Below are 23656 nucleotides of genomic sequence, written 5' to 3' on the forward strand. Positions count from 1 at the left end.
CTTTGCTACAACACAACTGTATTTATATAAACTTGATGTAAAAGTAAGGCGTAATGAATGAATAGCAATCAATCCACTCTCAGTAAAATATTGGAAGCATTATTATAGTCAGTACTTGCACTGACTGGTAACGCTGGCCGCTAGATGGCGCTAGTGTAGCATGTTGCATTTCTTCGGGACAATACAAACAAACCTAATGGCGGGCTTTAATATTCTTTTTACGTGTGAGCATAAGAACAGTAAGGTCGTATGTAGGTTACTAAATATTTTATTTTCGACTTATATAATTTATTAACGTAAAATAAAGAAAACATTTCAAATAACATGCATTAAAAAAAACCAACCCACAGAAGTCACGGGGCTAGGAGGCGCTAGTATAGCATAATCAGAATGTATGGTAAATGTAAGAAGTTGAAGGTGTTATACATAAATTATTCTACAGTATTTGATATTATCCCTTTTGGTGGCTTCATTGCCTATAAACTCTAAGTAAAAGCTCCAACATATGTTTTTATAAAAAACACATACTGGCGCTATAATTACATAATATTATACACTTTAGACTTATTCTATATACATTACATGAAGGATAAACAAAATTACACTGGTACATATTATGAATATTTATATTCAAGTTAAAGTTTATATGATAATGAAGCGCACATAACATTTTAAACTAAACATTAGCGTAGAGCACAAAACACTAAAAGACTAATAATATTAATAAGACTAATATGATCAAATTATTGGTTTTTGTAGATTTATGAGTCCACATGCAATCATAACAATATGGTCAACTTGTTGAGTCAAATGGAAGTCTATACAAGAATGTGGCTTTAGAATATTATACTCTCTGAGCCGGCTTATTACACGTTCAACGTGTATACGCAGGGCTGCTATTTGCTTGGATAACTTCACCTCTCTTTTAGTGCTATTTACACCTGTAACAACACTTGGTGGACGCACAAGTTGACAATGTTTGCCTTCTAAAATAGTAGCTAGTTGCTTAAAACCTCTATCTGCCATTACCGACATGCCTTCAGACAAGTTGTCCAAGAAGCCGCACTTTTCCACAATCATCATATCTGTAGTACGTCCACCAAAGCCCTTTGAAATGAAGTTAATAAAGCCATCAGGAGTGATTGATATTAGGTACTTGAGTGTATTGCATTTTTTATATTCTGACCAAGTTAGTGCCTGCTGCAGTGGATTTGATGGCTTCTCTATCTGAATTTCAAAACAGTCTATGATTGATACGACATGTTTGTATCTTGCTCTGAATGGAATTGGTAGTAAGGCTTCTATTGCTTCTGACTTAGGCCAAAATACCAGTTCTGCAAGATGACGAGATAACTTCGGTAAACTTTGCTTAAAGATTCTTGAAGCTTGAGCCTCAGAAAGGCCAAATTCATCACCTAAAATGCTGAAACTAGAGTTTAATTTAATTTTTTTTAAAACGATTAAAACATTTAAAATGTTTATATTTTCAAGGAGTGCTAGGGTTTTAACAATCCAATAAAAATCTTTAAGGATTCCTAAATACAGCTTTGGTTTGTTTTCAATATGCTGCAGAGTTAATTTCAATGACAGACTTTTGAAATCACTATTTGAACTACTATCAACGTACGAATCTGACGTAGCTTGTTGGGAGTATTCTGAACCAGATGCCGATTCCGAGGCAGAACTGTCTGGCTGAAGAGTGACATGCTTTAGTTGTACATTCTTGGTATTTTTATTATGCTTCACAGGAGAAGTACTTACGTCACGAGTAGTTAAACACTCGATTGGACCCCTACTGTGTTCTTTTCCTGTATTTGTCAATTTACTTTTGAATTTCTTTTTCAAATTGCATTGAATGGCTTTCGAATCAGTTGCGTTCTCAACTATCAACATGTGAAAGTTTTCTTCGGAGCTTGATGTATCTTGTGGTCCATCCACATGTTGTTGAAGTATTTGGAGTCCAGAGCATTGAGGCTTCTCGAGAGGAAACGACACTTCCAGTTCAACGTAGTCTTGAGGTTGATTGATGATCTGTTGTGGCACAGACTCATCCACATCAGACAGGCAAGGAGACATTGGCTCGAGACTTGCAACAAACACTTCACCGCCTTTAGATGAGCTTGGATGCTGATCCACCACATTGAGTAGATCTCGCCCATCAGCTCCAATTTGACATTCAAATTTATGAGGAATGGTTCCTTTTTTTAAAAGCACCCTTTTACTTAGATGTTGGGGCCATTTCCGAGCATCCACGCTTAACTGAAAATAAAAATACAACTTATCAAGAGACATTGTATTTATTCAATACAAACTTAACAATGCAAATATAATAAGTATCTTCATTTGAGAATAGCCTGCAAAAGTGTAACAATATTGTAATGTGTGTAGGCTTGTTGTCACTAGGTAATAGACCCACCTACTCAACCTACTGTACTGTACAGCAAACTATTCGTGAAGCATGCAACAAAGAAAAATATGTATTTTTTAAATATTGTGTTCAAACAATAATATTGTAAAAAATATACTTACATTAAAATGATCTTCACAGACATATCGTACGGTTTTATTTGACAGTTCACCCAATTGACTGGACCTATGAATTGCAATACACCATTGTTTTCTAATTGCTGAAATTCGCGGTACAACGAAAAATCTTTTTTCCTTAGTAGTCGCCGAAGTATTTGGGCACAAAGGAACCATACAATATTTATAATTATTTTTACGATCTCGGATCCTACGGTTACTACACGAATCCATGTTTAATTAAATAACAAAACAGTAACAAAACGCAGCGTTAGAATTGGAAGTACTTCGTTTTGACATGACAGATATTATTCAGAAGTGACAGATGTTATGATGTGAAAATCGTACAGATTATCCTTCCGTGGCGGCTGTCTTAGAAGTATAATGGTGATGGTCCTGATTTTAACAAAATCAAATTTAATAATATATTATTATGAGTTTATGAGTACAAGAATAATTTAAATCGCAACATTTGGATAGTATCAAACAAGAGGTACAATATCAAGTTATATGTTATATAACTAGAATGTGCAGCTGTTAAAAATAGTCTCATTGCAAAAACAAAAACCAACCTTGGTACATATAGAATATATAGGTACTTCGACCAACTAAATATATTTTATGAGAACCTTCTTTATACTTGTTTATATATTTCATATTGTTGATAAACCTTCCCCTTTAATTCATTTAATTTTATGTACATTAGGTTTTATTGTAAAATATTTGGATTAAGTGACTGAACATTATAATCGTATATATTCATCAATCCTATAATATTGTGTATAAGTATATTTATATTATATGTCATCTCATTTAATATGGCAGACTGAGATTGCAATATCCTCCCAGTACTGCTGGAATAAAACTTTAAATAAATTAATAAGGATTAATGATCAATAAGAAGGTTCAAGGAAAAAAATATTTATGAGATGTAATATTTTTGGTATGCCTCGTTATTCTCCTCTGCCATTCGTGTGAAATGCGTCGTTTTTTTTTTAAATGTTTTTGGGCTATGTAATTATTTTGTTTTCGCACCCATAAATTATGTTCCGTCTTTCCGGTTTATGAAAAAATGGTCCGATTTTTCGGATTAAAATTTTCAAAAAATCGCCATGGTTTCAAAAATACGATTAAAAAAAAAAAAAAAAATACAGAATGTCTTAGAATATTTGCCTAAACCGGAAAATAAAATAAAAAAATGGGATGCAAGAGGCCTATTGAACTTGAATTCTTTTCCCGCAGAGAGGCGTCTCGGTCGCCTTTTGCTTGAACACGAAACAAATGAAAGGCAAATTTTTTCAAGCACCATCTCTCTCTCCCCATATGGCATTGTCCCTGTCTTGCTGCACGCAGGCGACGAGATGCGCAGAATGCTTTCTACGCATCCCCCCCCCACGCGGTCGACCATCCCCTACGCTGCTGACACGGGATGAAGCCCTTAAAAGCAGCAACTCACCCTTACACAGTACAGTTCATAAATAAACCACTCTCTAGATCGATATCTTCGGGCTTTTTGTATGGCGCCATTTTGTCACCCCCTTAACCACAGACGACCACAGATAAAACGGTCGTTTGGTCCAGACAGGTAAATATATGGTGGACCATAAAGAAATCTCAAGGTCATTTAAAAAAAGAGCAAACGTAGACAATATACCTGCACACAGCTAACATCGTTCATTCAGTATTCACTAGCCCAAAAAAATTATATAATAAAAAATACTGGAATGCAGGAAAAGGAAAATAAAAAAAACCCACAGCTATGCATACATCAAAATATTTTTTATTTTCAAAAAGACAATGGACAGTAATACAAAACAGGGTCAGTACAACCGATGTATTGAGCATTGATTTATCATTGAAGTAGAAGATAATACTAATATATCTAAACAAAACATGAAACAGAACAAGACACAAAAAAATAAAAAGTAACATTCTCAACTAGGAAGCGAACCCAGGATTTCTGTCTTACTGCAACAACTTAATAGGATTTAATTTGACCTTGCACAAAAATACAAGAATATATACACAAAATAGCACTAGAAGTTATTCAAGTTCTCCTGCAAGGGTTTCATATAATTTTCACAGCTTTGTCGTCAGCAAACATCATTGAAAATACTGGTACTTACATGATGTAATTCTGGAGAGGAATGAACTTGTTTGATGTAATCGTGGCTTTGTTTAGCAATTTTAGTCTCCTAATACGTGGTATAAGATCGCGTCGGAATACGGATAGGTCTGAAAAGGAAAATTAATCAAATTATTAGCCAATGAAGTACATTCAGGAATCATGAACATTGTATCAAAGAACGAGAGGTTAGTACCTGTATTTAACAACGTGTTCGGGTCCTTCTTTCAGTTGGTGGAGATAGACAGGATATTGTATGATGACTGGAAAATTAAGCGTTGCCAAGCATTCTTTTTCAATCCCAAAAGTACCGTATTTTTGCTTTCAATTGCGATATGACACACACAAACAAACGTATTTCTTGCTGCTTCTTGCTAGCACCGGATTATCGAATCCGTCTGAGCAACCTTTAACACAACACGGCATTAATTTATCACCTTGAAGAATTCTAGCACGCAACATTATTTTTAGATGGGTTAGACGATTTTCAAAATTCAAAATATTTACGCAAAAAACTTCAACTGACTTCAACTTCCGAAATGGCGTCTTGGAAATTACCGTTAATTTTTATCGCAGCATAACACATGCTTAGCTTCTCTTTCTGTTACAAGTCGCTATGGTAGAGAACGAGAGATCAAACTAGTGATGGGAATGATCGAAATATTTATATAATCGATTTTTTTTAACCGAAACATCAAAAGAATCGAATGATCCATTCGAATGAATCGCTCGGAGTGCGGGAGCAATAGCTACGGACAGGGGCAAAAATTTTTCCGTCGGGGGGGGGGGGGGGGGTAGGATTCGAAAATAGAAACTCGAATATCAAGACATCGTAAAAATTATATAAATATAACTACAATTTTTGCTCTGAGCCAATGAGATCTGAGCTTTCAGCCACAACAGCTTTGTCTATAAGAATTTGGGTATTGAATAACTCCTCCCATCAGGGTTACAAGGTCAGACGGGAGTTGTACGCCCCTGAGTCTCTCGGAGTCCGTGCATTAGTGTACGAACACAAAGAACGCGTGTTTCGGCTTTCAGATTAGCCGGCGAGTAAGCGGCCGACTGGCGCAGGCGAGCCGACAAGAATGTCTGTATCTAAACGTTTGAGAACGCACATAGTGAAGGCAGGTTCAGATTTGTGTCCGCGCGCTGGCGCGCCGAGAAGCTTTACCAGAATGAATTCTTAATTCCTACTCGCCGGTGCGGCCGGTTAGTGAAGCTAGTGTAAAAACATAAATAAACATGAATAAACAAGTCCTGTCAAAATGAGCGACTTACTAATTGCTGCTGTTTTTAACAAATCGCCAATCTGGGATAAAAGAAGTTTACATAGCAACAGAAATGTTGTCGACAAGTGCTGGAAAGAAATCAGTAAGGATATGAATGAAAACGGTACGAACTAAGAAAATTTTATAATAACCTCAAATGTCACGAGTGAAATAAGGTATATTTAAAAAATCTTTCATTAATAAATAAAATTCATAAATTCACCATGACTTTTTCTACTACTATTAATTGGATGAATACCAATTGTTTTATTTCTTAATTTCAAGAAAGAATTCTACAAAAGTAAAAAAATCTTCTTCCGACGAGCTTGACATTTTGTTAAAACTGACAGCTGCAATCAGGCTACCGCGCAAATGGCGCGGATTCAACCGGCGTTCTATGTGTCCACAACTCGGCGCCTATCTTCTCCGGCGGACTCAGGCACTGAGTGCTGGTAATCTGAAAGCCGAAACACGCGTTCTTTGTGTTCGTACACTTAGGCAACATGGACGTTCAAGTGGCAGCTGCCGTCGCAATGTGCACTCTCGCTTATTATAACTACGTGCAAATTCATCACAAGAAAATAAAAAAAAGAAGATGGTGGATGATTGCAATGCACAGGAACAGAACTAGGTTAGTGGAATAAACAAAGTAAGTACTTACAATGAATTTTTAAATTACTTATTTATCTTAATCATTCAATTATATTTTTGCAGACATACTATGGCGCAACAATTCCTTGAACTCACTCAAGAACGATCTGGGGAATTCGAAAATTTTCACCGAATGTCATTGCGTGATTTTAATCTTCTACTTTCTAAAGTAGAACCTATTATCTCCAAAAAAGATACGCATTTGAAGCCATACCTGCTAAAATTCGTTTAGCAATTACTTTAAGATTTTTAGCAACTGGTGACAGTTATAGAAGCCCACACTTTTTATTTAAAATTTCAAGCCAGTTAATTTCAAAAATTGTGGTCGATGTCTGCAAAGCTCTTAACGAGGTTCTCAAGGAGGAAATAAAGGTAACAGTTTAAATTTTAGTATACACATTTATTGAAAATTAAAATAATATTGTAATCCACATGTATTGATTTACAGTAGGCGCCACAGTAAGCTACCCCTCTCTCAACTTTAATCTTTGGTAATAAGAAATATAAAACGTACGTGGTGTACATGAAAGTAATGAATGTTTATAACTGTGCTTATTAATAAATACATTACTTAGCGTACTCATTGTTGTTTTACATTTGTACACCCGTCCCAAAAAGCTATCCATATAGTCAAACGCAAACCATACTGGACGATAAACATCGTCCACGCCGGCACCAGATTTGATTGAGGCTTCTCTCTTTCTATGGTAGCCCCGGTAAGTCGTGATGAGCGATTCCTTTTTTTTTCAATTCTCCCACCGAAATTTGTAAAATATCTTGAATGCGCATCCAAGCATCATTAATTTTGTTTTTATCTTTATTTTTTGTTTTTATATTGTATTTGTTTTTATCTTTATTGAAAGAAGGGTAAATGCAGGTAATTCCGTTAATGGAGGACTGAACGCCGTCGGCGCTAACAAAAAATTGTCCAAAGAAGCGAAGTTAGCAGTCCACAACGGAGTGCTGGTACCTACCTTGATGTATGGAAGTGAGGCATGGAACTGGCAAAGAAAGGATGAAAGTAGATTAAATGCTGTTGAAATAAGATCCCTGAGGCGTATAATAATAATAATAATAATTGGATAATTTGTAAAGCGCCGTTTTTGTGAAAAATCACCTCAAGGGCGTATGTGTGGTAAAACCATGTTTGATCGTGTGAGGAATGTGGAGATCCGCAAAGAGTGCAAGGCTGATGTAAGCGTAATGAGTAAGATTAAGAAAGGGACGCTTAGATGGTTTGGGCATGTAGAGCGAATGAGCGAAGATAGGAGTGTAAGGAGGATATATGATGCAAATGTGAATGGTAGCAGAAGTCGGGGACGCCCGAGGAAGACATGGCACGATCAAGTGAATCAGATACTCGAGTCGGGCCATGTCAAGAGTCAGAATAATAGAAGAGTATGTATGAGACGATGTATGAATGTGAATGAGGCAAGGAGTGTGTGCCAAGACCGAGTTGTTTGGCGGTCCGTCCTCTCTGCCTACCCCTGCGGGGAAACGGCGTGATGGTTAGTTAGTTATCTTTATGGTCCCATAAGCCATATTTTATTACGTATAGTCACTATGACTCTGCGCACGCACAACCACCAAACACGACGTCTCGAAGCGAACTGAAGCAGGGATCCGGATGTGATGCCCAAAAAAATTAATTCCCCAGAATTAGAGGTGAAATTTCCCTAGAATTTCCCTAGTTTCTCAATGGCAACACCGGCTAACCAATCTGACAGCTGACAGATCTCGTGTGTCAAACCAATTTATGATTGTATGCATAATTACATTTATTTATTAATAAGAAGTATTTCTCTTCAATTTTGGTGTGTGGCACTATATGTCATGAGATCTATGATGTTGCTAAAATTATTTCAATCATACAAGATTACAGGAAATACATTTCAGTCAGACAGGTACATGGTATAGAGGAGAGGTTATAAGATTAAATAATTATTTACAATTGGATACTAAGAAGAGGTAATTATTTACAATTCCGACACACTAAATAGCTAATTATTTTAAATGCATTACTTGCCTACTTTAGTTATTATTTATTACAGTTTAAATTGAAACGAAATACTGCTTTTGTTGACGATACCAGCGTGGCGGAATAGGCAATAATTTGGAAAAAACATAGTAAATTGTTAAGGTCAAATACTAGCAATATATAACCTAGCGATGCCTTCATCTGAAATTGTATACGTTTTACCGGGAAGTAGAAGATTACAATTCCAATAAAAAATGCGCTCATATCTAATTTAACAATAGTTTGACAGTAAATGAGTAGTTTTAATTTTTTCACTAAGTTAATCCTATCTTCTTTCCAAATGTGAATCCAATAGAGCTTTGAATTGGTTTGTATTAGTTGCATCGATGACATATTGTGGGAGTTTGTTCCAAGCATCCACCACCCTATTTGCATATGGTTACATAATTTGTATATAATTGTAATGTATATAACATATGGTTATATAATTTGTATAACGCTATTTTTCTGAAATACCATCTACAAATGTATGTCTGTTTTGCAGATTAAGGCATCGATAGGCTATATTCATTGTAATTGGCTTCTGTGATTATGGCTTCTGGTTATCCGCCGAAGATTTTAATTTAGATTTTAGCAAGGAACAAGAAGATTTGGATTGACAGTGTTATTAAAAGTAATAATTTTTGGATGATTTGTATAGCGCCGTTTCAGTGAAATATAACCTCAAGGGCGCTTTAAATTATTAGTACAGATTGAAGTTTGGCACTTGGAATGAATGATACAGAAGTGAAATGACGAGGACATAAAGCGGGCAAAAATCTGTACTGTTACATGCCGAACAAAACCCAGAAGTTTAGTTAATCATAAATACTATTATCCAATTTGTCAACCAATGTTTTCCCTATTTTGAAATCTAAGCAGGAATTTGTTGAGGAAATTAATGTTTTGGAATGCAATATTCCGGATAATGTTTTGGTTGACAAACGGTTTCTGATTTTCGTTTTATTTAGATTAATTATTGAAAATAATCTCTCTACTGTTGCACTTGAGTGCGGCAAACACAGGATTGTTAAAATAAATTTTGAAAGTCTAGGAAATTTGAGGGTATCATCGCCCAATTTGGTTTGAGTAATTCTCAACCAAAATTGTAGTATCGAATCGTCAGGCGATGGGTCAAAATCAAAACATTGCAACTCTCTCCACTCTCTGTCAAGGTCATTTAAATCTCTCTCTCCTACCAGATTTGGAAATAACATTGCCATAGGAGCGATCGACCTGCAATGTTGTGCCTTGACATTAACCGGATCTATTTCTTTTAAATGTTTTAAGATTTGAACTGTTTTGTCTTTAAAATTAAATCTTTTTAAAATTTGGCTAACGCCTTCAATGTAAAATTCTAAACATCGCTTTCTTAAATTATCTAGACTTTCAGAATCAACTTCAATTAGCCCGTTTGCTATTTTTCCAGTTAGCACACCACCCAAGTACACATGTTCTAATGTAAGAAAATATCGCGGATTGTTATGTTCAACATCTACTAGCTGGGTCCGGTTTAAATAATTCGGTTGTATATAACAACCTAAAAGAGTTTTTAGAGTTGATTCTACGCGGCTATATAGGAGATGGATTTTAATTTTTTCGGACTGCATCTCTAAATTGAGATCATTAAAAAAAGGTAATGCAAATTCTAAAAAATACAAATACATTTTGACTATGGGATCTCTGAGTTTGTCTAAGATAGAAGCGGCTGCTGGAATTTTTTCCTGAAGATGAGCATGGGTAAAGTATAAAACGAGTGCTTCGTATTGCTCTAGCAGCCTTTTCACCACTGCGATCAGGGATAACCACCTGGTTTGAGATGGGTGAAGAAGTTTGTGTGGTTTGAGCGACAAAAAATCCTGAAACTCGACTAACTCAGACTGTCGCTTATAACTGTTTTTTAAATAGGAATATACGTCCCTTGCTAAATCTTCCACGCCTGATGGAATCTTTTCACATGCATTGCTAGCACACAAGTGAAAAGAGTGACACACACATTTCATAACAAAAAGACCTGGTATATCATTTTTTAAAAGAGCAGAAAGCGAATGCCTCGAACCCATCATCACATTGGCACCATCTGCAGCAAAGCCCACCATATTAGCAGCATATGGGATATTATTTTTACAAAAAAATCTTTAATTTCATTATACATACTATCAGCAGTTGCAGAAGGCACAGGAACTAAGTTCAAAAATACATCTACTATTTGGTTTATACTATTATCAAAAACTCTACTTATTAAGGCTAAATGTTTAATGCTGCTATGTAATATCAGTGGACTCGTCGACAATTAATAAAATTTATTGTCCCTTAACAACTTACAAACATTTTCAAACCCAACACTCCCCGTGACGTTGTTGACGATTGCTGTGCATTTCTTTCTGCCACAAGTCACCTTTTTGGCAATTTCAGAGTCCGGATAGAGAGCTTGGCCTAACTTGCTCAGATGGTCCATGGCTTTAAATGGAATGTTGTGTTCTACAGCAAAGGCGGCCAACCTGAAATTATAAATAAATAATTAACAATATAGTAGATACAATAAATTTAGAAATATGTAATAAGAATTGGGAAGATTTATTTCATAATAATATACTATAGATTAAACCTTATCATATTGTAAAATAAATTATAAGTACATTTTAAAATCAGTAGTGTAATGATGTACCATACCTTATCTCAGCTTCTTTTATTTTTGCGGCTTCTGTCGTCAGTTGTTGCACCCTAGGCATTGATAACAGCGTGTGTTGGGAAGTGGCAGCTCTGATATTAGTAATATGTTTTTGGATTTCAGATTTGCCACATACAAAATCTTTACTACAGGCATGGCAAAAAAAAAATGTTGGCCCCTTCTTACTTCTTTTCAGCCAGCCTTTGAAATTCTCCTCACATTCCCATTTTTCTTGGTATTTTTGGGCATATATTTTTTTAGGCTTCTTGGCTGAAGGAGCTTCTTCTGCATCCGAAAGGTTCCTCCTCGTGCCGGACGTTGAAGGAATATCCATCGTGGCCTGTAATAAATATTATATTATATTCAGGATGCACTTTACCAAACACATAATAGTATAAGTTGTGTTAAACACCGAATACATCAGTAAGTAGCTTAAGGAACTTGGTAGCTGAACATTGAACTTATAACTTATTCCTAATGCTATTACACTAATCCTGTAGTTTGCTGATTGTGTAACACTAATCCTGTTATATGTTTATTAATTGGAAAGATATACATCGATACTTAGTAATAATATGTAGGCTTATAATATTGTACTTTTCCAAATAAAACACTTTTTTCTTAGTAAAATAATAATATCAAAGTATGTATGTCACTTACCACTGAATTAGAAATGAAATTCCGAATAAAAATCACTTTTCAATATAAAAATCAAGCGCGATCACCTAATCACCTTTCAAAGCAACAGAAACTTCGAGAAAATTCCTTGTAATAAATAAACATGGATAAAAACGTAACCTGAAACCAATTTTTTTATTTTAAAGGATTCCCCATTCATCCTTTTAGATACATTTTGAGTTGTCAGTGTTAAAAACATTTCTTGTAAGTAAAACTTCAATATTGATTCATGGAATGGGAATTTCTTTAAAAAAAAATTTGCGACTAGCAATACCAGTAGTATTGTCATATGTAAAAAAAAAATTTTGCCCGAGTTCTAAATTTCCCTAGATTTTGTGCTGATTTCCCTTTTCCCTAAAGAATATTTTTCTCCCCTAGATCTAGGGAAATTTCCCTAGACATCACATCGCTTACTGAAGTGAACCGAGTAGTGTGGGCAGACACTTCGTGTTCGAACTCCGGGACGCTTCGAGTCCTTTGACTCGGGCGCATTTACCGACAACAATCGGAAGTCGGGCGACGCGAAGCGAAGATGCCCGAAGCGAAGCGAAGTTCGTGCCCACACTATCGTATTAGGTCAACTTCGATCAACTTCGCGAGTAGTGTAGCTGGGCTATATGACTGCTGCTATGGCTGTTAGGGCTGTCACAACATTGAAATATAAAACACAGTTGAGAATACATTTATTTAATTAAAAGTTTAGGTTTTTACAGTGAGTAGGCTGTCACAACATTGAAATATAAAACACAGTTGAGAATACATTTATTTAATTAAAAGTTTTGGTTTCAACAGTGAGTAGGCATATAAAAAACAGTGTTGTTTGCTTTATCTGGTGTTTCTGATGTGGGAAAATTAATTTAAAGGATATGTATATGATATTGGAATATTCCAAATAATAGAACTTTTGTACTATTCTTTTTTTGCCTAGATCGTAATAGTGAAAAAGTTTGGCGGTTAAATGATTTACGATTTTTTTACAATATTTATATATTTTTATATATGTATTTTTATAACGTCCCGATAAACCAATTTTTGGCAGATTGACGAACGGGTCTTTTTAAAAAAAATTCTGATTTTAACCTTTTACCCGCTAAAAAATTATACCTAAGCGGTTGCCCCCACGCTGCACATTTTTTGTTTATGAATTTTTTGTCGAATGTTATTTTCATATCAACCATTTTATGTAAACAAAATCATAATCTGAATTATTAACTATCATAAAATCTTCCTCCAACATCGAAGTATCAATAAACATTCACTTGAGATAAACTGAAATAAAGATAATGCCATAATTGTGTTAATATAAACACACGGGGGTATTTCACCAACTTTAAGTAAGTTTCGAATAGCAATACTCGGCAAGTAAATTACAAAATCCATCCCACCATCCTCGAAGAGCGCTGTTCGTCAAGTAAATAGCTGTATAAACTACTCGGAAGTAATCCTTGCGAATAGCTCTTACTTTAATACCTACTACCAGTGCAAAATGGCGCCAAAGCTTTTTGACAGCTCAGAAGTTAGGTTGTGTTTTTAGTTACGTTGAAGAAGTGTCGATTTTTAACGAAATATGGAGATCTCAGACATTTTAGACGATATTTATTCAGATGAAATGGCGGAGAGACGAAGAAAAAGAGTTTATAGTCAAAGAGTGAATTATTTAAATGTACTAGACGATGTCGAAGTTAGATCGAGATTTCGTTTAACAAAGAAGGCTGTCATTGAAATTCACGACACGATAAAAGATAAAATATGTTCTAGGAGCAATCGGTATGTAGTGTTCTAATTTACATCTATACAATACATATTTTATGGAATATTCACAATGCATATTTTGCCTATAGATCGTAACTGGTTCACATAATGTTTTCACCATTTCAGGAATAAAGCTGTGCCAACCATCATCAAACTTTTACTGACATTAAGATATTTCGCAACCGGTTCATATCTGATGTCTGCTGGAGACTTCAGTGGTGTCAGTAGATTATGTATCCGCGTGTCGATGTTATCAAGGAAGTCTCCGAGGCAATAGCATACCTTCGCCCTGTCTTCATTTGCTTTCCTGAGGATCTAGCTCCCTTGAAACAGGGCTTTTATAATCTGGCTTGTTTTCCAAAGGTCATTGGTGCTATAGACTGCACCCATGTTCCATTGTCTCCAAGTAAGTACATAACGTTATTGTATTTGATTCTGCACTGTAAATCTAAAGAGAGTAGTGATATAAAATTATGAAGATTTTGAAAACGTGAATAATGAAAAGTAATTTTACATAATAAATATGTAGGTGTGCTATTGTAAAAATATTGTAATATAGGTAAAGTGTTAAATACATGTAAAAGTATATGTTTGTATACCTACCTGTATTTATATGAAAAACTATTTCAATACAAGTTTTATAAAATATATATCTTTGCGCTACATAACAACTAGTAAAGCTATATTTGTCTGTTTTAGATGGAGAAGATGCCGAGGTTTACCGTAATCGGAAAGGGATATTCTCCATGAATGTCCAAGCTATTTGCGACGCAGACCTCATCATCAGAGACATCGTTGCCCGCTGGCCTGGATCCAGCCACGACCAAACTATTTTTAACAATTCGCTGATTAAAGCAAAGTTTGAGGCTGGACATTTTAATGGCAGCATTTTGTTAGGGGACAGTGGGTATCAAAGCCAACATTATTTGTTCACACCATTACCACAGACCAACACCCCAGCCGAAAACCTATATAACGAATCACAAATTCGCAGCAGGAATGTTGTTGAAAGGTGTTTTGGTGTTCTGAAGAGCAGATTCCCTGTTCTGCGAAGACGTATTACGTTATCTATGGAGCGCACCACAGCAATTATTGTGGCATGCGCAGTGTTGCATAATATAGCAGTAAAAATGAATGATGCACCCTTTGTGGTAGAGGAAGTACAAGAAGTTGCTGTGGAATATGATGAAGAGCTAAATGATGAAAACCCAGGTACTAATGCAAGAAGAAACCTCATTCTTGGTTATTTCACCCATCTTTTAGACAATCGAGCCCGTCGCTAACAAAGTTTTCATACATTTTTCTTACTTAAACATTTATAATTTTTTAATATCTTCTCCTGTTTCCTTTTAATTGTAATAATACTACTATTGTAAATAAATCCTTACCTTTATGCACATACATTTTTAATTACTACTACTATTACATATTAGCACATAATTCTGTACTTTAATTAAATAAATTTGAGTAGTAAACTATAAGGCAGGTTTGTGTAGGTGATGTGATAGTGTGAGTGGATGATCAAATGTTTTGTGAACACCTCACTAGGAAACCTTTATTAATAGTTTCATATTACGATAACTTTCTATTCTACTAGATGCTAAAAACATATCATTTGTATGAGCCTTGCGAGCCGAAGACCAGTAATAATACCTATATTATAGGTATATATGTGGGACATATTAATTTATAAAATATAATACAGTTACAGAAGGAAGCAAATAAATAGCCAAATATTGGTAAAAACCTATAAAATTTATTCAACTCTAAATTTGGTCTTCAATAATTTAATTTTAATCTTTCTTTTGCCTTTCACGTTCCCGAAAAGCCCATTTTTTTTCCTTTTCCTTCCTTTCCCGTTCCCTAAATGCCCATTCCTTTTCAATTTCTTTTCTTTCACGTTCCCTGAACGCCCATTCCTTTTTCTTTTCCTCAAATTCCTCGATTAAAAATTTTTTTTGTATGAACATAATATCCTTTCGGATATCTACCACTTTCTTTGCCCCTTTCCGTAAGGCTGGGTGGCTTGCGGTACGGAGTTGCGGGACACTCCACCTGTCCCACTGCTGCGGCTCAGGAGGAGCAGCCACCTTGTTTGATGAGCAGGAAGGAATGGGCTCATCGGTGTTCAGCTCTTCTACGATGATTTCAGGTTCTGCATGGGCTTCTACGGCTTTGGAGGTGCTCGGCTCACACGGATCGTCCGGGTCCAGGAAGATTATCTGCCGGATTGGCTGTGACACGATTCTGCACGGTGTCGCCGGCACCTCCTCAATTGACACCTCCATTGCAGAAATTTGGTTATCTGAAATAAATGATAAAATGATATGAAACATCATAGATACTTGGTACTTAAATATGTGTAGATATTCCTACACTATATTCTTCTTACACTACTCTCTCTGTTCATTCACTCTACATGCCCAAACCACCTGAGGGTCCCTTTCTTAATTTTATTCATTACGCTTACATCAGCCTTGCATTCTTTGCGGATCTCCACATTTCTCACACGATCATACATGGTTTTACCACAGATATGCCTTCGAGATCTCATTTCAACAATTTTCAGTCTGCTTTCATCCTTCTTCTGCCACACATAATATGATTTGCAAAGATGTAACATTATAATACAGCGACTGCATCTTGTAAGATGATTTATCATTATTAGGTCCTACCTTTATGAAATAAATAATTATTATACATAAAAGTGGTTTGAGCCAGAAGTCTGAATTTTATTAAAACAATATCGACTTACCAATGGTTCCAGCATCACTGTCGATGCTATTCATGTTTCCCTGGACGCTTAAGGTGATTAGGTCCTTAACTTTCAGCTCCATCGTGTCCAGGGGAACTGCTTTGCTGGGCCCTCCACCTGTGCTATAGTGCTCAGTCCTGATCAGCGCACTCTTTTTTCGGACAGACCTCTTGAAGCCCTCGTACTTTATTTTTAAAGTCTTTGATGAACGAAAGCACGAGGACGACGAAGAGTTGAACTCCTTTTCAATTCGAAGCCAGGCGGCATCCTTCTCTCTCCACAGCGCAGTGTCACTTTGTTTATTTTCAATAATGTCTTTGTATTTGTGAATCAAGTTCACGAGACTTTCGCATTCTTCCCTGCTAAAATTGATGCTACGCACACGTTTTTCCATAATTAAACTATACTAAAATACAAAAAAACTAACAAAATAACACAAATACACGAAATATTGGTTTTATGAACAAAACTTATTATAACCTTAAACCTATGTAACCAATTATTATCTATATTAACAGCAAAAAACACTACTAGAATTTAAAAAAGAAACGTATTAACTATTTAAAACGGGAGACGAATAAAATAAACTATGTAAATAACGAATTAAAAAGTAAAAACAGTTAAACAATTATATCTCGGGCGGTGACAGCGACGTAAACAACATTCCGGTGTTTTGAAAATATGCATAGACAAGCGGCGGGGCGATAGAGCGGCGTGAACGCAGACGGCATAAATGCAGCGTTGCCACACGAAGTATCGAATATTTGTCGGGTAGGTGCTTGCAAGATGTTTGTAGGTCGTGGGAAGTTTGTTGTTTACTTGTCATTTTAACTAACTAACTAACTAACTAACCATCACGCCGTTTCCCCGCAGGGGTAGGCAGAGAGGACGGACCGCCAAACAACTCGGTCTTGGCACACACTCCTTGCCTCATTCACATTCATACATCGTCTCATACATACTCTTCTATTGTTCTGACTCTTGACATGGCCCGACTCAAGTATCTGATTCACTTGGTCGTGCCATGTCTTCCTCGGGCGCCCCCGACTTCTGCTACCATTCACAATTGCATCGTATATTCTCCTTACACTCCTTTCTTCGCTCATTCGCTCTACATGCCCAAACCATCTAAGCGTCCCTTTCTTGATCTTACTCATTACGCTTACATCAGCCTTGCACTCTTTGCGGATATCCACATTCCTCACACGATCATACATGGTTTTACCACACATACGCCTCAGGGATCTCATTTCAACAGCATTCAATCTACTTTCATCCTTTCTTTGCCAGTTCCATGCCTCACTTCCATACATCAGGGTAGGTACCAGCACTCCATTGTGGACTGCTAACTTCGCTTCTTTGGACAATTTTTTGTTAGCGCCAACTGCGTTCAGTCCTCCATTAATGGAGTTACCTGCATTTACTCTTCTTTCAATATCTCTGTCAGCCTTCCCATCACTCGTAAACATGCTTCCTAAATACACAAATTCATCCACCTGCTCCAAGTATTCCTCATTCACAGCTATATTACACACTGTTTTCGTACTTTCTCTTTCAAACACCATTACTTTAGACTTACTTACATTCATCATTAACTCATTCTTCACGCATATTTCGTTCATCCTAGACACGAGAGACTGCAGATCATTCATACTATTTGCAATCAGCACCGCATCATCAGCATACAACAGGCAACATACTTTCAGATTACTCAAATTCGCGCCCAATCCCACATCTTTCAATTCTTGCATACAATTATCCATGTATAGATTGAATAACCACGGTGACATTACGCAGCCTTGTTTAACACCTTTTGTGATATCAAACCACCCCGTAAAACCACCGTTCACCCTAACACATGCAACGCTTCCCTCATATAGAGACGCAATTGCCTGAGTCAGATTCGCATTCACTCCATACTTGGACAACACCTTCCATAGCTTTTTCCTGTCGACTCGGTCGTATGCTTTTTGTAGATCTACAAAGGCACAGAAAAGTTTCTGGTTTTTTGCCAGAAACTTCTCGGTGAGCATACGCAATGAGAAGATCTGGTCCATGCACCCCCTTCCACTCATAAAAGCACCTTGCACATCCCATATTTTATCCTTTGTTTCCTTTCTTACCCTTTCAATCAAAATTCTACCATACAGCTTGCCAACTGAACTTAGCAGGCTAATAGCCCTATGATTTCCACATTCCATACGTGACCCTTTACCTTTGTATAATGGCATGATCACTGCTCTTCTCCAATCTAAAGGCGTGTAACCTTCCTTTAAACATTGGTTAAAAAGATTGCACAACCATGTGAGAATTATACGGCTACCTCCTTTAAAATATTCAGCAGCAATATTGTCGAAACCGACAGCCTTACCATTCTTCATACACTTAATTGATCTTTCTATCTCATCCATGCTAATTTCGGTAACATTCAGTCCATCATCGTTCATATCTGATTCGCCGCTAGAATCACTGTCACTCACTTCGCTTTCAAAGACTTCCTCGAAATACTTCATCCATCTCTCTTTTATTTTTTCCTCATTCGTCAACATTTTTCCATCTTTCGATTTTATTACTTTCATGCTTCCGGTTTCAGGGCCACACCGGGACCTTTTGACTTCCTTCCAAAACAACTTAATGTTTTCTTGGAAATGGTTTGTCATTTTCATTCCTTCTTCCTCTTCCATGCGTTTCTTTCGTTCTTTCACTCCAACTCTTACTTTTTTCTTACATTCCTTATATACTTCTTTCGCTCGATCCTTCTCTTCGCTGGAAGCACTGCCAGCCGCAATCAGACATAACCATGCTTTCTTCTTCTCTGAGACCAGTGCTTTAATATCATCATCCCACCATGCATCACCTTTCTTTCTACCTTGCGTACTTATTCCACACACCTCTCTAGCAGATTCACAAAGACTCACTTTTATGTGGTTCCATGTTTCGTCTATGCTTAGACCATCCATTTTTTTCTCATTCAATCTCATCTCTGCACAATTCACATACTTACTCCTCTCATTATCGTTTTGTAGTTTTTCTATTTTGATTCTTGTTGGAGTTAGTACCGTTTTCACTTTAGAGCGCCAACCGCGAAAGAGGTTTACTCTCGACACCACCAGAAAGTGGTCAGTTTCAACCTCTGCCCCTCTGAAAACTCTCGTGTCCTCGGTAACGGCTCTCAACCTAGAGTCAATTACTACAAAATCGATAATTGACCTCTCATTTCCTCTTTCCCACGTATATTGGTGGATACCTTTATGATCGAAAAAAGTATTGGACACAAAAAGGTTCCACTCTAAACATACTTCAAGTATTCTGTTCCCGTTGTCATTCGTTCTTTTATCCCCAAACATACCTAAGGCCGATTCAAATCCGTCACGTCTAATTCCTACCCACCCATTCAAATCGCCTGCCATTATAATCCTTTCATTAATATTTTTCAGTCTAATCACATCATTCACACCAGTCCAAAAATCATCTTTCTCTTCGTCACTCTCAGAATTGACAGGGGCATAACAAACAACAAGAAACACCCTTGTCAAACCGATTTTGAACCTAATCCACATTATTCTCGGACTTACACATTCATACTGCAACATACATTCAATCATTCTGGGAGACAGTAGTGCTGCAACACCCTGACACGCCCTCTCCGTATCTGGTCTCCCAGACCAAATGACGAGCCTATCGTTATGCTGCATTGTACCGCTCCCTTTTTTCATACTCTCTGTTACACAAAGTATGTCCAAACATTTGCTAACCATCGTGTCACACAATTCATTCATCTTTCTTTCCATACCTCCTCTAATATTCCACGTACCAATTCGACATTGTTCGAGTTCCTTCCTCCTCTTTGCGCCACCGAAGGGTTGGCGATGTGATGGATAGCGAGCCTCATCGACACCTGTGTCGGCCATTCCCTTCTACAAACTGCTTATCTAGTCTAACATAATGATACTTAGGTATAAATCACTAACATACAAATTAGTATAATATTTAACTTAATCCTAACGCCATCAAAACTATTCCAGATGTCCAAATGAAAAAACTTAATTCTAAAACAAAAAGTATTATAATCACTATAACAATACACTAATCACTGCATAATTGTTTGTACTAGTTCATATTGGCAGAAGACAAAAGACGCGGCTTCATTTCGATTTCGTCCTTCCTAGGGCGTAGGGGCACGGGGGCGGTGCAGCGGGGGTGTAGAAATTGCCAGATGATTGTTTTTTATGGGTCATCTTGTAGGGGCGATGGTCGTGAGCGAATCAGTGACCGACCCACGGACAGGTCGTATAGCCGACAGACTCTGACGTCTATAACGGAGCCGGTAAAGGTAACGGCGAGCATGGTGGCGGCAGCGGGGGTGGAAATATCGGTATGTGACGGTCGATGAGGTCTCCACATCTGGTAGAAATTATCAAATGCCAAACTCGGGCTCACTGACACTGCATTTTTTTGCGGCACCGGGGGTTGACGTATCGGTACGGGGTGACGAGAGACACGGGTAGGTTGCTGCGACCGCCGATGAGATGTCCACATCTGGTAAAAATTCCGGACTCGGGCTCACAAACACTGAATTACACTATCCCTTGGGATAAACAATCTTGCTAATTATTCTTAAACTCGTAATTCTTCCACACCTGTCACCGTAAAATTATTATATCTGCACTAACGTAACTGACAGACAATAAGGCACATTTACGTGTATTTTTAACGGCGGAATATATTAAATATCCCTATAAATTAGGGAAGGATAGTGAGACCGACGAAGAACACGTCAGGCTGTCCCGAGAGCCCGACCTCCAATTGTCATTTTAATCATTCGATTATCTTAATCAGACAAGTTGTTACTCGGAGTTTACTTGGACGTTTGTGAAATAATAAATAATAAGTGATTTCAACCGAAACAAAGAATCCCTGTCATGGCCGACTGTAGCGACGTACGATGTAACATATAGGTACCTACCTACTTGTGTAGAGAAATATGAGTCCTTAGGATGGCCACTGCGCCGACGCTCTGCTTTTAGTTTATATTTCTTTTTTCACTGACTTCACTTAGTTTTTCTTGAGTTGACATTTTATTGACGTTTATGCTGTGAAATTATTATATATTGTTTTCACTGCGATAAATTTGCAATAATATGAAGGTACACTCACGACAATAGTAAAAAATATATACAAAAATACACTTATAATTTTTAAAAAGGTTAGTAGTTTTTTTTTTCGTGGTAAATACGGAAACATGGGTAAACACATAATGTCACATTACACTCTGAGCACATGTATCTTGAATATTTTTTTACTTTAGTTTTCAGTTTGGAGTTGGTACATACACGACACAGCCGACATGGGTTTGCACGTTTTGCCGTTGAGGGTATTATGTCTGGCATGTGTTTTGCTAATCCTTTGGCTGACAAACGGAGTGGATCATCAGAAAAACGTGACGTAAATTGAGATGGTTCACTGTATTTTTCTATTAATTGTCTTATAACTTTCAATTGAAAATCTGCTAATGTAGTATTTTTTCCGGTAACCTTGTTGAAGAGCGTGTGCGAATTTAATAAATAAAGATCTATTATATGGAAAACCACTTTTTTGTACCATTTTATTGACTTCCTCATGCATTTCAAACTGCTCAACATCATGTCGGTTTTGTCGACTGCGCCCATATGTAAATTGTAATCCAAGATACATTTTGGTTTAAATATTGGTTCATTTGTTTCCCTGTTAACTCTTCCTATTGGAGATGAAGAGCTGTCGTGTATAGTTGTGATCATATGAATTTCACGCTTATCTTGCCATTTTAAAGCTAAGAGTGGTCCACGGTGTTTTGCCTCTATTTCCCCCTTTTTAATTTTTCGAAACTTGGCATGGTCTTTCTATTTTTGCGCACTGTTCCACAAGCATTAGTTTTCTTGCTATGAAGAAAATCAAATAGTTTTGGGCTGCTATACCAGTTGTCGACCCAAAGATTATGTCCTTTACCTAAATAATTTTCGAGCAATGTCGTTACGACAGCTCCCGAAACGCCAAGGCACTGATTGTCTGTTATGTCCGTACCTTCACCAACGTAAATAATAAAGTCTAAAACAAAACCAGTCTTACAATCGCACATGACAAACATTTTTATTCCGAAACGGTGACGTTTAGAAGGTAAATATTGTTTAAAAGCTAACCTACCCTTAAAAAGAATCATGCTTTCGTCGATGCACAAGTTTTCTTCGGGTACCAATGTCTCTTTGAAGATTTTTCTGGTGTGATCAACTAACATTTTAATTTTATGCAATTTGTCACCAGGGATTTGTGTTCTAGAATCACAGAAGTGTAACATTCTATGTAAAATCTCGTACCGATCCCTTGGCATGGTTTTTCCAAATATGTTATTTGACATCAAAGGATCTGTAGACCAATGCTCTTCTATTGTCAGATGACGATTTCTGGTCATTAACATAGTCAAAGCAAAGTAAATATACATTTCTTTAACCGATGTCTCCACCCATCTGTTGAGGCGAGAATGTTTGGATGGTGGTCCCTTTTCAAGAACAGCCAGATAAAATTTATTAGTCTCTTCAACAATTTTCTCCATTATCTCATTATTTAAAAAATATTCAAAATATGCCACTTCTTCTGAATTATCTGAAAGTAATGTAGACGGATTAACTCCAGACAAGAAGTCATCAAATTCATAAACAATTGGTATAAAAGGACCTGTACTCCAATTGTTAACTATTTCTTCAGGAATAACATTTGATGTCTGTTCTGATGAAGTACTGGGGTGAGATGGCAAAGTCAAAGGTTCAGCAGAAGAAGTTGATGGCTGAACTGACGGCATTGAGGTATCACTTTCATATTGCTCATCAATAACAATATCTGTGTCGTCATCATTTATTTCAAAATCACTATCCGCATCTAACATTGTTTCATATATTTCAATATCAGATAGGCCACGTTTCGACATTTTGAGGGTTGTTAAAAAAAGTTTTTTTAAATTCATACGCAACAAGAACGTAATACAAAACACAAACACAAAACAAAATATTTTTAAATCGAATTAGTCACTTTAAAATAATTATGTACACAACAAAATAAAAAAAATTCAAAGTGGATATCGACGCACAAGTCTTATTACGATTGGTACGGGGTTCACGCCAGAGACACTAGCTTCTTTTCGCGCGTGTTTCAAAACTGTGACTGACGGCAATCGCCGGGCTCT

At 36.7% G+C, this 23656-nt stretch overlaps 2 protein-coding genes and 1 long non-coding RNA gene across 3 annotated transcripts; 1 reads left to right on the forward strand and 2 right to left on the reverse strand.

The window, feature by feature from the left end:
• Nucleotides 1-738: 738 nt before the first annotated feature.
• On the reverse strand, nt 739-2076 carry LOC149408984 (uncharacterized). Its single transcript, XM_089650273.1, has 2 exons — nt 1827-2076; nt 739-1334 (listed from the first exon to the last, which is right to left on the reverse strand). The coding sequence occupies exons 1-2, from the start codon at nt 2074-2076 to the stop codon at nt 739-741; spliced, it is 846 nt and encodes a 281-aa protein (XP_089506399.1).
• Nucleotides 2077-5638: 3562 nt separating this feature from the next.
• Nucleotides 5639-7776, forward strand: LOC149408985 (uncharacterized). Its single transcript, XR_016305332.1, has 3 exons — nt 5639-6550; nt 6634-6942; nt 7019-7776. It is a non-coding gene; the product is annotated as an uncharacterized LOC149408985 (long non-coding RNA).
• A 7693-nt stretch (nt 7777-15469) lies between these two features.
• Nucleotides 15470-17745, reverse strand: LOC149408986 (uncharacterized). The gene is made up of 2 exons (XM_089650275.1): nt 16444-17745; nt 15470-15993 (listed from the first exon to the last, which is right to left on the reverse strand). The coding sequence occupies exons 1-2, from the start codon at nt 16835-16837 to the stop codon at nt 15482-15484; spliced, it is 906 nt and encodes a 301-aa protein (XP_089506401.1). The 5' UTR covers nt 16838-17745; the 3' UTR covers nt 15470-15481.
• Between the last annotated feature and the right edge of the window lie 5911 nt (nt 17746-23656).

Source organism: Hesperophylax consimilis, unplaced genomic scaffold (genome assembly GCF_061612785.1).
Source record: "Hesperophylax consimilis isolate HC1 unplaced genomic scaffold, BYU_Hcon_1.0 scaffold_40, whole genome shotgun sequence".
In the NCBI taxonomy this organism is placed as follows: Eukaryota; Metazoa; Arthropoda; class Insecta; order Trichoptera; family Limnephilidae; genus Hesperophylax; species Hesperophylax consimilis.